Here is a 15463-nt window from a genome sequence, read left to right on the forward strand (position 1 = left end):
TGCAGATTTGCTGTGTAATCTTGTTGTGCCAGTCAGAATGGTTGTTAGGTCCTAACCCTTAGCTGTCTTAAACTGACCTGCAGAAACTAATGCAATGTTATGAAGGTGCATTGCACAAAATAGCTGCAATATCTGATTTTTTGGACCATCAGGATATGTAAAAATATGGCACTGCTTTTAAAAAAATAAAAAATAAAGACAACTTGAGGTAGATGTTTTGACTACAGCTGCTGGCTGGGGCTGATGGCAGTTGAAGTCCAAAACATTTAGAGTGGACCAGGTTCGTAAAGGCCTGTTTAGTCAGACATATTATGGGATACATAGAATCAGCAATGGCGTGACTATGTGGTAGATGGAGGCCGATGAACTTACCTTTAGTTCCTGACCATTTCCTGCTAGTTCCTACAGCAGGTTTTAAATTACAATTCTCTCAAAATTCCAGAATGTATTCTCTTCCCTTCCTCAGAGCTAAACAATGTATTACATTTATTCAGTGTCAAATGACATAAGCATTTCCCTTGCTTCTGGCACACAAATGATGTACAAATAATTCTAGCATCGCACAAAGTCCACACGCTATAAGCCAAAATTCTCCTTTCCTAAAGAGCTGTTTAGTCACAAAGTGAAATCAGGCCAAATTATCATCATTATTATTATTATGAATTATTCTTCTTATTATTTATTTATACCCCCCCCCCAATCTGGCTGGGTTTCCCCAGCCACTCTGGGCGGCTTCCAACAGAACACTAAAATACAATAACCTATTAAACATTAAAAGCTTCCCTAAACAGGGCTGCCTTCAGATGTCTTCTAAAAGTTTGGTAGTTATTTTTCTCTTTGACATCTGGTGGGAGGGCGTTCCACAGGGCGGATGCCACTACTGAGAAGGCCCTCTGCCTAGTTCCCTGCAGCTTGGCTTCTCGTAGCGAGGGAACCGCCAGAGGGCCCTTGGCGCTGGACCTCAGTGTCCAGGCAGAACGATGGATAGCAGGGCTGTGCAAACACCGTGCCTATAAAGTACATTTCTTCCAGCAAAGAATCCTGGGAACTGTAGTTTGTTAAGGGTGCTAGGAATTGTAGCTCTCTGAGGGGTAAATTGACAGCTCTGTGGGTTTTGTGGGGGAAACCAAGAGTTTTCATTTTCTGGTGTGTCAACCTGCTTGCCCACCTAGCCCCAGAGGCATTGCTAGGTGCTTAGTCCCATAACACACATTTACATATGATTTACATATGTGGGGGTGTTTTTTGGGGGGTGTAAATATGCCTCTGGGAAATTAAGGTGGTGGCTGGGAGTTTCACCAGCACTGTGCTTTGCTATATGCCCAGCCCACTCTGTACAAAGTTTAAAGAACTGTACAATGCTGTTTAATGGGAAATTGTTGGGTGAGTTAGGAATTAGAATGCATTTTTCCTTTCCTTACATCAGTTACAGAACTTTCCTCTCAGAAGAGGCTGGCCCTGCTACATTAGTGGCTACCATCCACGCAAAAGATCCTGATGGAGATGGAGTGCTGTACTTAATTACGGGTGGGAACGAAGAAGGCAATTTTGAACTGGATAGCCATAAAGGTAAGGAAAGAGATGCTGAATGTTAATCTATTGTATCTTCTTCCGCACTGTAGGCATTGCCTGTACAGTATTGATAAACCTAAATAGGAAAATCCTTGCAAATATATGCAGGCTGCTCATTGTTTCAGTATAGCTTTCCTGGCAATGCCAGAATAAATTGGATTTATTCATTTATTATAAGTTGTCATGTTTATTTGTGTAGCCAAAGCCATTCAAAAGGAAAAGTACAAGATAAAATATATTACACAGCTAAAATAGTTATAAAAACCAAGCATTCTGTCAAATAGAAAATCGCTCCACCGATGAATTTGCCTGATCATCCCCACAAACATTTCCCTTTAGAAGTGTCACTCTAAAGATAAAACAAGCCACCTTTTCCAGAAATCTATGGGGACATATTGTTCTCACATTTAAGACCCTTATGTCCTGTAAAGAGAGATACCTTTTCATTTTCCTTGTTGGTAACTCCACCTTCCTTCCGACTCCTGAATCCAGGTATCCATAATTTTCTTTTGCTTTCTTTTCTTGATCTTCAATCTTCTGAATCCAGGTATCCTCCGACTTCGCAGAAACCCCCTGCCTAAACTGAAAAGCCCGCAGTATGTTCTAAATATCTCTGCCATAGATGACAATTCCTCGGGGGGACCACGATCTCTCAGCAGCTTTGCAGAAGTCATGGTGGAAATAAATGACATTAACAACAACAAGCCTGTTTTCAGGGAGGTGAGTTGACTTGCTGCCCCATTCGTGTGTTTTAAATTTTTTATGTAGCAGCAGAATTGTTAGTAGTTTTGACTTCTGCTTGTCAAACGTGCAAGATGTGGTATTCTCTATGCTTGGCTGCTGCTGATTTTGAAAAGTTCAAACCTGTAAAGTTTCGTCCAGTTTTAAGTCGGCCTTTGAAGTCTCCCTAAATAACTTGTTCTTAAAACTTTCTCTCTTCCTTTCAGATGAATGCCTCTGACTCCATCTGCTTTATCTTGCACTTAATTTGGTTGCCAGACTACAGTGCCTTACATGATAATGGATTTCTGAAGTTGCTCAAGTTAACTTGCTGTTTTCTTGTATTGCAGTGTGCTTACTACAGTGACAGCACCTGGGTTCTAGAGAACCAGCCTCCAGGAACCTATGTTCTGCAGGTGGAAGCCTACGATGCAGACTTTGGAGTGAATGGAGAAGTGAAGTATGGCCTCATGCACAGAGATGGAGCTTCACCGGGCTTCAGTATTGATCCTGATTCAGGTAAGAATTGCCTTTCATAGTCTGGTGAGCGCTGCATTCTTTTTCTTTTCTCTTTACAATAATTTTTATTGGTTTTCAATTACAACAATCCAATGATAGCCTCATTATAACAATGCCAAATTATAATGCAATTACTAATCCCAATCATTCAGATGCCAAATTATATAATTTAGGTGACCTCCCATGTGCTAGAATGGATGGTTTGCTGATTTACTTTGTTTCTGCGTTCCAAAATCCTATTCATCTCAGTTACACTCCAGTCAAAATAACAATCCCTTACACAACAACTGCAATATTAACGACATCCATTCGTCTTGACACATTAAATGTTTTATACATCTATAGGTGAAGCATTCAAAGTACATCCTTATTCCTCCTGTGTGTGACAATTATTCTGTCCGTGGTGTTCCTTCCTGTCCTTGTAAAATATTATGTCTATCTTTTCCCAGCTGTTGCTGCTCTCCATCATGTCTTGGGCGGAGCTAATAGCCCATTGTTGTTTCAGAGTTCTCCATTCTCAAATGCCGGGCGAGCCGGATCCTGCATGATCAGAAAGTGTTAACTCCAAGCCTGTTCCCCTCTTACTATCAGAACCTGGGGAACTGCTTTATACAGGGTCAGACCACTGGTCCATGTAGCTCAGCAATGTCTGCCCTGACTGGCAGGGCCTGTCCAGAATTTCACATGGCTGGGATCTCTCCCAGCCCTTACCTGGAGACACCTGGGACCTTCTAGATGCAAAGCAGGTGCTCCACCCACTGAGCTCTACAGCCCTCCCTGTATGGGAGGCACTTGCACTAGAGTGCTTCCGAAGACTGTTCGTTTGCTCATGCTTTCTCTGGCTAAGTCATTGGCCCATTGACCCTGACACTGCTCCTGACATTATATTCATATTTGTGAAAGGAGGGGGTGGTGGTGGTTATTGTTTTGTTTTTGCTTTAACTAGTTATCTTGTGCTTTTATTATGTATTTTTACCTTGTGAACTGCCCTGAGATTTTATGTATATTTTAATATTCATTTTATTTTGCAATTTTTTTTTTTTACATTTTAGTGCTTGCTATAAATGCTGCAGGACCCTTGGATGGGAAATTGTCTATAAACTATTGTTATGAAATAAAGCAATAAATTATATCCTCAAATTTAAATGGAGATGAACCATTTGAAGGGGTTAAATACCCCTCTCCTCCCTGTCAATCCCATTGGAAATAGTTTTTCTTCATCTAAACTGGTTGTTGCTTTTAAGTGTATATCCTTGTACTTATTTCAAGCCTCACCGTGTTGTGCTTCTAAATAATGATGCTAAATTCTTCGGGTGCACAAGTATTTACTGAATTTTTGTTTTCAGACTCTCAATGCATTTCAAGCTGACTACTCATGTTCTGGTTATTTCAGCAGAAGCTCGTGGTTCTGTAGTTATGTTATTTCTTTTAAATAGCCCTTTACCCTGAAGAAGAGAGAAATTGGGTCAAAACACATTGGGAGTTGGGCAATTTCTTCAGTAAATGTTTGTATACCATCTAAGCTATTTTGTGAGACACAAGAAAAATAAATTGCAGAGTGGAAGAAAAAAGGAGCTCCTCTGTGCAGGCAAACATTACAAGGAATAAGCTTTTATTAAGCCTGAACAGTGGGAGTGAGTTGCTGCAGACTTGTGAAAACGTCTGATTAAAGCCATCGGTGATCCTGCTGACTCTTTGATAGTAATGTTTCTGTTTAGGTGTTATCGTTTCGACTCGGCACTTTGACCGAGAGAAACAGAAGGAGTATACGCTCTCTGTGACGGCTACAGATCAAGCTCAGGAGCCACTGATTGGAGTGTGTCAGATCACCATCTTCATTGCTGATATGAATGACAATGATCCAAAGTTTGAGAACAGCCGCTATCAATGTGAGTAGGCACAAACTCTTGTTGCACTGTGAGAGTTGATTTAAGTTTGCGAAGTTTGCAGAAGCCTTCAGTTAGATTCCTTCTCTGTAGGGCTGTAAGATGGCATAAATTTAAATTTCCTTTCAAACCCATGTTCATCACATGCAGCAATGTTTCCGTTCCACTGCATTTCAGTTTCTGGCAAAAAGTTATCATTACATTATTCCACACCATTTGTCCCAGTTCAAAGGCCATTCATTTCATTGTATAGGAAATGCAAGGCAAATGGGAAGGGGGATAGCATCATGAAATACATATTGTTTGTGTTACGTATCATTTACAAACGGGGTGGTGGTGGTGCAGAAGCAAATTCCAATTGTAGTCAATGGATTGATTTCTGTTCTTGGCACGGGACAATTAAGTGAACGTTGGCAATTTCCGCTTCTGTTTTTATTGGAATTCTGCAACATCTCTGACTGCGGCTTATACTCACCTCACCTGCGTGAGCAGCAGTGCAGAAGCCAGCTATACTAAAGCTAGGTGAATACTGCTTTATATGGGAAAATGTACATTTGTGGTCACTGGCCTAGGTGGGTTACTTGTTAGGAAGAAAATGTATGCTGCCTTAGGTTCCAAGATGAAAGAAAGGGGGGAAGTAAATAAACATCATCTTAATTTTATTATTTATACGCCACCTATCTGGCTGGGTTGCCCCAGCCACTCTGGATGGCTTCCAGCAAAATATAAAAACATCATAAAACATCAAACATTTAAAGAAGTCTCTATACAGGGCTGCCTTCAGATCTCTTCTAAAGGTTAAATAGTTACTCATCTCCTTGACATCTGATGGGAGAGCATTCTACAGGGTGGGTGCCACTACCCAGAAACCCTCTGCCTGGTTCCCTGTAACTTCACTTCTCACAGTAAGGGAACCACCAGAAGGCCCTCAGAGCTAGATCTCAGTGTCTGGGGGTGGAGACACTCCTTCAGATATATTTAGGGCTTTAAAGGTCAGCGCCTACACTTTGAATTGTGCTTGAAAACATACTGGGAGCCAATGTAGATCCTTCAGGACTGGTGTTCTACGGTCCTGGCAGTTGCTCCCACTCACCTGTCTAGTTGCTACATTCTGGATTAGTTGTAGCTTCCGAGTCACCTTCAAAGGTAGCCCCACGTAGAGCGCATTGCAGTAGTCCAAGTGGGAGATAATCAGAACGTGCACCACTTTGGCGAAGCAGTGCACAAACAGGTAGGGTCTCCTCTGGCGTACCAAATGGAGCTGGTAGGCGGCCGCCCTGGACACAGAATTGGCCTACATCTCCATGGACAGCTGTGAGTCCAAAATGACCCCCAGGCTGCATACAGTGGCTGTCCGCAGATGCTAATCCGTTAGGGCAAGTTGGACTCTGCCCCACCAACCTCATTCTGTCCTTAGCCAGCCCCTACCTGCCTGCCTTCAAAAGGTGGCTTTACCTGTTGTTGCCTCTGGCTCCACCTACCGTTGTTCCCTTGCCTCCTGCCTTACCAGTCACATCAGGCACAAGTTGTCCCTGGGCTAAATATTGCTTCCAGGATCAGAGGCAACAGTGCCTCTGAGTAGCAGTCCATTGGGGAGGAACAGCAGGAAGAGGTTATTGCCATCATGTTCTGCTTCTGTGCTTCTGAAAGAGGCATCTGGTTGGCCACTAAGATAAAGGATGCTGGACTGGATCTGGCAGGGCCTCCTTGCATTTTTATGTGCTGTGATTGCCATCACTGAAATGCCACTTTAACTAGGCCAGGGCATGTTTAGAATGAACTCTGTGCTTCCATCTTTCCAAAGACTTCCTTCGTGAAGACACCCCAGTGGGGACAAGTTTCCTCCATGCTGCAGCTCATGACGATGACCAGGGGGTAAACGCCGCCATCACGTACTCCATGTTGCCGCAGGAGCCAGAATACTTCCAAGTCAGCCCCAGCACAGGCTGGGTGTACGTGAATCTCGTAATCTCCCAGGTATGCTTCTGCATACAGCAGAGCTTTCCAAACGGTGTGCCGCGACACATTAGTGTGTTGGCTCAGTGTGTAGGTGTGTTACGTGGCCACTACCCGCGCTCCTCCCAGAGCCGGAAAGGGGTCAGTTTAACCTCCGGTTTGCTGCTAAAACTGAACTGCTGTGTTGTGAAATGATGCATGTCTGAAAAAGTATGTCACCGGCATGAAAAATTTGGAAAGCTCGGGTTTACAGAATATAATCTGGCAGGCAGAATACTTGCTGCACCTGCTTTTTTCCAGCCTTTGTTCTAGCAAATGAGCATTCGTTTTTTGGTGAACGGCTGCTAAAAATTATTTTGCAGACATTTCAGATCACAAGATACATCGTGGCCACAGATGGAGGGAACCGGAGCAGCACGGTGGAACTGACCGTCACTGTAACGAACACACTTAATCAGTCGCCGCAGTGGGAGAAAAGTGCCTATTCGGTCACGATCCCGGAGAGCACGATTCGAGACACCAAGATAGTGGTAGGCTTTAAAAATAAAATTGGAAACGTATTTGTTTCAGGATAAAAGGAAGCTGGTTTACACTGAGTGGTGCCCAGAACTGGACACAAAATAGAGTGGGACTATTAGTTTCTTACCTTTCTTCCCAGGAGCTCAACAGGGTGTGCATGGTTCTTCTCTATGAGTCATGGTCCCTCCCCTAATTGTTCTGAAATTCTGCAAACAAGTCTTGCTCCTATTGGACACCGGTATCCACAAGTGAATCCATATTTCTGCATCTCTCTCTTTTTTTTTTTTAAAGAAGAATTGGCTCCTTTTGCTCCACAGCTCATTTCTGTTCTTCCTTGGGTGTGGATTCCTGTGTGAAATGTGCGTGGCAGTAATTTGAACATCCTTTCCAGACATTTTGAAGTCTAATTCGCATCATCCCTGACCACCAGTTGGCTGGGGCTAATGTGAGGTGTGTTCCAAAACATCTGCAGAATTAGAGGATTGGTTATTATTAACAGAAAAGCAGAGCTCTGATGCCATGGGCCGTTGGCCGCAATAGTATCATCTGCATTTCAACTCTTAAGGATCAAGGTGGCCCATGTAAATGCATCTCCCCACTGAATGGTGTTCCTGGTTATTCCTGTTCCTAGACTATCAAAGCAACGTCCCCACTTGGTGACCCAAGGGTTACCTATACCCTGGAGGAGGGCCAGGTTCCGGAGACAAACATGCCTGTCCGCTTCTACCTCAAACCGAACAGAGCAGATGGGTCTGCTTCACTGCTGGTAGCTGAACCTCTGGACTTTGAGACCACCAAGTTCTTTGCACTGAGCATCAAGGCTCAGAATGTAGCTACAATTCCATTGGCATCTTTCACCACGGTTTGTGTTAATGTCACAGGTTGGTTATCCGTTTATTAATATCGGCATATCAAACTGAAATTACAAGTACTTGATGTCAGCGAACCATGTATCGCTAAATCTGCCTTTTTGTTCCGCAGACGTCAATGATAACGTCCCGTTCTTCACATCTTCTACTTACGAGGTTTCTGTACCTGAGGGAGCAGCGGTTGGTACCTCTGTTGTGCAGGTTCTTGCTACAGATTCAGACTCGGGACTCCACGGAGAGGTTCGTTGTTACCTTTCCCTTTACTGAAAACGAGTGAGAAAATGCAACATGTGATTCTGTATCCCTAAACTTTCTGGGTGGTGGTCAGTGAAGTCTTGCTCAGAGTAGACCCATTGAACATTACTAAGTTAAGTCCATTAATTTTAGTGCATGCGCTCTGAGTAAAATCTAGCTGAGTACCATTTAATTGACTCAAGACCCTAACTTTTTGTCAGTGGCGTGGCGTGGGTTATTAGCACCCGGGGCAAGGCAAGTAATTTGCGCCCCCTAACCCATGGATTTGAGCCCCCTAACCCTAACCCCCAGATGTTGCGCCCAGTGCGGCCGGCCCCCCCTGCACCCCCCATGCTACGCCACTGCTTTTTGTACTACAGTGGAACCTCGGTTTTCGAATGTAATCCATTCCGGAAGTCTGTTTGACTTCCGAAACGTTTGAAAACCGAGGATCAGTGGGCTGGCTGCAAAGTCAGTGGGGGAAAAAATGAAAAAAGCGCCTTGGAAGCCATTCGCCTTCTGAGGCCTGTTTGAAAACGGAAGCATTCACTTCTGGGTTTTTGGCGTTCGGCTTCTGAAACGTTTGGCAGCCGAGACGTTAGAAAACTGAGTATAATAGCCTCCTGAAGTAGGAAGTTACAGTATACATATTCTTTTCAACTGGCGCCACATGCCATCTGTTGCATGCATTAAAACTTGTGGATGCCAATATGCATTAAAGCACTTGTGTAGACTGTACATCATTTAAGACAAGAATGGAAGAATTCTTATTTTCTGCCAAAAGTTGCATTCTTCTCAGGGGTCATTTGTTAGGGGCTGCATCCTGGCAGTGGGTGAGACCATCTCTTTCCCTGTCTCTGTCCTTCCCTTCCCTTCCCTTCTCTCTCTCTCTCTCTGTCCCTCCTTTCCCCTTTCTCACCCTCTTCTTTTCATGGGAGAAATAGATTAACTCTGGCTAGAGCCTGAATTGATCGCTTACTCTTGACCTCATGTTAGTGTATTATAGGGGACCCTTGGACGTCTGTGCTGATACTTTCCCTCCCCCCCCCCACTTTGTGCTGAGTGGATGGGCCTGTGAGCCTCCATTTTAACTTCCCACGATGCCACTGAGGTTGCATTACTCGGGGACATTGTGGCAAATTAAAACGGGGACTTTATGCTACTCAGATTTGATAGCAGAAGTGTTGTTGCCGCCTGCAGGGCTTATTGGCGCAGGAGGACTCCAGAAGACACTTTGCTGAGGGCAACCTCAGACCTTAAAGCCGTTCTCACATTACTCAATAATCAACGGCAACCAACAGCAGATTCACAAACATAAGAATGTCTGATTCTCCAGTGCAAAGATTTAAAGACCAGTGTGTGAATCTAAATTGCAGCAATCGGTGAGAGTCCTGAATTGTTCAGTCGTTGACTTGCTTCAGAGGTTATGCCCTCTGTGGCAAGTCCACACAGCTGTTCAAAATGTAGAGCAGCGGTTCTCAACCTGTGGGTCCCCAAATGTTGCTGGACCACAACTCCCATCACCCCTGAGCTCTGGCCTTGCTAGCTAGGGTTGATGGGAGTTGTAGTCCAACAACATCTGGGGACCCACAGGTTGAGAAAGGCTGCTCTAGAGGGTAGAAAACCACAGTCCACATATTTGTGGCTATACTGTGACTACACAGACCTTTCCCTTCCACACAAACGGTGCTGTTACCTAACTTTCTGTAAGTGCTACAAATGGCATAGGTCTGTGACTATCGAATAATTATGGTCTTGGAGCTGAACTAAGTTGGATGTCCTTGAGAGTGGTTGTGTTCCTGTTTCTGAGCTGTTACGAAGGTGGGATAGAGTATAAAGCCCACTCCTATGTTCTTCAATTGCAGGTCCACTATTCAATACTGAAGGACACTAGTGAAGATTACCAATACTTCAACATTGATTCCAAGTTGGGAGTCATTTCTACCCAGGCATCTTTTGACAGAGAGAAGAGAGGATCTTACTTGATCGAAGTTCATTCCCAGGATTCTTCTGAATCAGCCAGGCCTGGCTTATATGGGCAGCCTAACACAGGTAAACCTCAGTGGGTTTCAAAAAGAACATCATAGAGGTTCCTGTGGGTCAAAAGAGGGTTCAGAATGATGTGCTGGCATTGTGATTGCCTGAGCCTCCAAAGCCAAATAGCTGGTTATTTGCTTTTCAGATACAGCGTATGTGAGGATTTTAATTAGCGACATAAACGACAATGCCCCTGCTTTCCTGCATTTGGTGTATGAAATTAATATAGATGAAGACGAGGATGTCGGGTATGCATTTTTGACGGCAACAGCAGATGACAAAGATGAAGGTACAGAAACACAGGTTTATTTTATGTGTTGTCTAGTCTTGACGGAAACCTCTCTAATTTGGACGCAGTAGTCAGGCTATGGCAGGCTGTTCCAGAAGATGAGGTGGCAACTGTTCTGTCTTCGAAGGAACTTTTTCTATATGTGGTACAGGAACAGGTTTATAGAATGTGGAATAAAACAGTAATGGCAAAAATTGCATGTCATGTACTTTTCAAAATACGACTATTTGGAAACTAGCTTTATTCAGACCTTTCTTAATGTTCTGTAAAGAGAACTGGGATAATTTTTTAAAGCATTTCTCATAAGCTCATTATATCCACCCATTATTATTTTTTTAATGGAAAGTAGACTCTGACCTTTTGAGTTAGAATATAGCCAAGCTAAAAGTTTTTGGCTAGTATCTCACATGTGTTAGTATCTTCGTCTGGCACTCTTACATTCCCAAGGTTTTTTATTTAAATAGGATGGATCATAATTTTGGACTGACACCCATTAAGAGTTGGTTAAAATAGCAAAGGGACTTGTTATTTCCATGCCGGAATTGTTATTTATAGGGCAAAATGCTGCTATTAAATTGGAGGACTTACTGCATTTTTTGCTAGTTGCCGTTAACGAACTGTAGTCCAAAGGTGGAAAGCTTTGGAAAGTCTAAATATTGCTGCTTGGTATTAAAATGTCTGGACAGTTGCAGTCTCAGAAAAGATTACATGCAATGCACAAGTTCTGCAAGGTGAAAAAAAACCGCATACCTTCTGTGCCACTGGGGATGAAACTATTTTGTACATTTCTGACCATAATACACAAAGACACTTAACAGCACTTGCTGTAGATATTTGGAAGCCATATACTCTTTATGGTGCTATTCTCTTTTCACAGAACGTATCGCACTGTCATGTCAGTAGCAGTTCCTATCTGTACATGACTCCTAAACTGGGACAGTTTTCTGTTGTTTGTTCTTTATGCCTACTGCATTATAATAAAATGCAAAGTAATAATAATGATATAAGAGAGAGGTACCTAGCCTCTGGATTCACTTCAGAGTCTTGCTATACATACATACATACATACATACATACATACAGTTTACTTTGGAAGTAGGCATGCATGACCCTTCTACATTTTGGGTTGGATCCAAGCATATGATGCAATCCTAACCTTATCTACTCAGAACTAAGCCCTGTTGAATTCAGCAGGGCTTACTTCTAAGTTAGTGGGGTTAGAACTGAAGCCTTAGTCCAGGCATAGGCAAACTCAACCCTCCAGATGTTTTGGGACTACAATTCCCATCATCCCTGACCACTGGTCATTAGCTAGGGATCATGGCAGTTGTAGTTCCAAAACATCTGGAGGGCCGAGTTTGCCTATGCCTGCCTTAGTCATACTGAGAGTAGACCCATTGAACCACATGGCTCTTAAGTCAGTTGATTTCAATGGGTCTACTCTTAAGCAACACTAAGCCTGGATCTAAAATTTTCTTGTTTTTTTCAAAATTCTTCTGAAAGTAATGTTGGGATAGACCCTAGTGCTCAGAGATCTCCCGGGCTGTGATAAGGATAATATGGTAGCAACCTCGTGTTTTTAGGATCTAACGCCAAGCTCAGATATCAGATCACTTCAGGAAATGAGCGAGGAGATTTTTACGTGGAACCTGAGATGGGAACTCTATTGATTGCCCAGTGTCTTGACTATGAACAAGAACAGCATTATGAGCTTCAGTTGGTAGCTTCTGATGGAAAATGGGAGAACCACACCCTTGTTATCATCAATGTAGTCAATAAGAATGATGAAGCCCCTGTCTTCTCCCAGGACGAATACCACAGCAGTGTCTTGGAGGAACTTACTGATCTGCCGGTAACTGTTTTACGGGTAAGCAGGGTAAATCTGGGTTCAAAAATTATGCAAATGACACTGGTGGAAAATTCCAGCAACTTAAAAGAATTGCAATTCTTGAAATGAAAGCATATTCACTCAGAAGACAGTTTTGAGGAGCTTTGTTGGATTTATTCTCCATAGTAAGTGTGGGTTTGCGCTTAGGATTGCAGCCTAATTTATGTGAATTTCTGGATACTAACTGTACATTTACACCATGTCATCGTTGTTTGGTTTCTACCAGACTCCATAGCGATCTCAGCTGGTTGCAATAAAACTATCATGTTTGGGTTTTTATTTTTATTATTTCAATGTATACACCGCCTATCCAGATGATAGTGTGCAAAGTGATTAAGAACAAACAAAGTATAACATAAAACAAACAAAAAATCGTCAAATATAAACCGATATACAAGACAACGTTTTAAAAAACCCAGATCAATGAAACAGCCTATTAAAAGCAGCAGGAAAAAACCCCAGGTGAGCTTGATGGCTAAAAACCTTTCTAAATAATGTATCTGTTGTCGGAAGACCACCCGTAGGGGGCACTAAACAGGCCTCCGTAGGAAAGGAATTCCAAAGTTTAGGTGTTTGATGCTGAACCTTTGTACTTGCTTTCAGGTTTCTGCAACTGACCCCGATCAGGAAGCTGACCAGAGTGCCCTTCGCTACTCCTTGCACGGTCAGGGTGCCCAAGCGGAGTTCACTATCAGTGAGTACACAGGCGAGATCACTGCAAATGAGAAGCTGGACCGGGAAAAGCGGTCCGTGTGGCGCTTCCTTGTTCTTGCTACGGATGAGGATGGGGAGGGTCTAACAGGCTTCGCTGACGTCATCATTGACGTGACGGACGTGAACGACAACCCGCCTCTTTTCCTTTGCGCCTCGGACGGTTGCTTTATGGGGCAAATTCCAGAAGACGCCCCCGCTGACTCCACCGTCATGGAGATGTCGGCGGTAGACCTTGATGACCCCAGAGCTGGGAAGAATGCCGTGTTAACCTACAGTATTATTCAGAACGTCCAAAACGAGATTAACCTCAACCTGTTCTCAGTTAACCCAGCTACTGGCACCATCTACACTGTGTTGGGATCCTTAGACAGGGAGAAAGAAGACCGGTACCTGGTGGTGGTTGAGGCGAAAGATGGAGGAGGCCTGACTGGAACAGGGACTGCCACTATTTTGGTCACTGACGTAAATGACCACACGCCAACCTTCACACAAAAGATCTACACGGCCTTTGTCTCCGAGGGCGCAAGCCTCAGCGCTGAGGTTGCTGTGGTGTCAGCTACTGATGGGGATGAAGGAGAAAACGCTGTGGTGGCTTTCAGCATCGTAGGTGGAGATGAGGACCACAAATTCTTTATTGAGACGGACAAAGCAGACAAACGCGGTATAATTCGACTGAGGAAGCGGATAGATTTCGAGAAACCCCACGAGAGGGTGTTTAACTTGACCGTAAAAGCAGAGGACCTGGATTTTTCCAGCATAGCTCACTGTGTCATCTACGTGGAGGACTCCAATGACCACGCTCCTCTGTTTTACCCACAATTCTATGAGGTAGCAGGTCTGGCTGAAGACGTCCCCCTCGGAACTAAAGTCGTCCAGGTTATTGCTGTTGATTTAGATTCTGGGCTGAATGGACGGTTCTCCTACCGCCTGCTAAATAAGTCGGACCCAAATGGGAAGTTCTCTGTGGCTACTGATGGCTGGGTCTTTGTGGCAGGTCTTCTGGATTATGAAACTGTGGCACAGTACCAACTCGTGGTCATCGCTACAGATATGGGACAGCCTCCCTTGAGCGGCAGTGCCACAGTCCTCGTGGCTCTTCAGGACGTAAACGACAACGGACCCGAGTTTGAGGTGCAGTACAACCCAGTAGTTTGGGAAAACACTCCTTCTCCTCAGATTGTCCAGATGAACGATACCTCGACGCTTTTGTACGCTAAGGACAGGGACAGCCCAGAAAACGGGGCGCCTTTCTCCTTTCACTTACTGAGCGACTTTGGCAGCGTGACTTACTTTAATTTGCAGGACTTCAGCAATGGGAGTGCAATGCTAACTGCATTGCACACGTTTGACAGGGAGGTGCACAAGGTATTTGAACTGCGGATTCTCATTGCTGACAGCGGGAGCCCTCCCATGAGCTCAACCAACACATTAACCGTGAATATCGGAGACCGAAATGACCACCCTCATGCTGCTGGCTTCATGGAGTGCCTCATCTACAGCTACAACGGTAAGCTGATGGTGATGAAGCTGGCTTGCATGCTTAAAGGAGACTGCCTTATTCCAGGTCATGTTTTGTACATCTACCTTGGTATTGTCTACTCAAACTGGCAGCAGCTCTGCAGGGTCTCAGGCTCATTTTCCCCACCAGCTGATCCTTAAAAAAACCCCAAAACCCGAAACTCTGATACCAGGGGTTGAACATGAGACCTTCTGCATTCAGAGCATGTGACTTGCTACGAAGCTATCTATGGTCATGCCTGTATTCTGCATTCTTGTGGCCTGCATTCCCTGTACACAATCAGTTTCAGAACACCTTGGGTGAACATTAGGATGCATACAGAGGAGTTTACATCCCAACTTTACATCTCAGATTGGTTTTACCTTGATGCGTTCTTCCCAAAGATTTATGGGTTGTAAATTTGGTTGCATTTGGGGGAAGGAGTAAAATAGTACTAAAGAAAGTCAGGTAATTTGAATGTTCTCCTTCGTGCAGTGTCTCCCAAAGTCTGTTCTGGCGAATGCTCAACAGCTTGCCTGCTACCATCAGTCTTCCTCTTAAATCACAGGGCAGTAGTGATTGTCACGTCCATCAGGCTGTTATGCAAGCAGAGACTGGCACCTGCTGTGCCGTTTGGCATTCTGGCTATCTATCCTTACTAAAAAGCATATGTTTAGCCCTTCTTTTTAAGAGAAGTGTGAATGAGTGCAAACCAGGCTTGGGGAACCTTCTGCTCATGGGTCTAATTCGGTCTCAGTTTGG

General features: G+C 44.0%; 1 protein-coding gene across 8 annotated transcripts in view; it reads left to right on the forward strand.

Moving 5' to 3' along the window:
- The window catches only part of LOC309539335 (neural-cadherin-like), a 53646-nt gene that overhangs the window by 15359 nt on the left and 22824 nt on the right, over positions 1–15463 (forward strand). For all 8 annotated transcript variants that reach the window (XR_014222827.1, XM_082235341.1, XM_082235336.1 and 5 more), the window contains exons 7-18: positions 1427–1569; positions 2120–2292; positions 2643–2811; positions 4530–4700; positions 6502–6674; positions 7016–7183; positions 7804–8053; positions 8154–8281; positions 10141–10327; positions 10458–10601; positions 12185–12468; positions 13093–14710. Coding sequence is in view for 7 of the 8 variants with exons in the window: in XM_082235341.1 (XP_082091467.1) it covers positions 1427–1569; positions 2120–2292; positions 2643–2811; positions 4530–4700; positions 6502–6674; positions 7016–7183; positions 7804–8053; positions 8154–8281; positions 10141–10327; positions 10458–10601; positions 12185–12468; positions 13093–14710 (3608 nt within the window). In the remaining variant the exon portion in view is untranslated. The remainder of the gene's footprint in view (positions 1–1426; positions 1570–2119; positions 2293–2642; positions 2812–4529; positions 4701–6501; positions 6675–7015; positions 7184–7803; positions 8054–8153; positions 8282–10140; positions 10328–10457; positions 10602–12184; positions 12469–13092; positions 14711–15463) is intronic.

This window comes from Podarcis vaucheri, assembly GCF_965113315.1.
Source record: "Podarcis vaucheri genome assembly, chromosome: 8".
Taxonomy (NCBI): Eukaryota; Metazoa; Chordata; class Lepidosauria; order Squamata; family Lacertidae; genus Podarcis; species Podarcis vaucheri.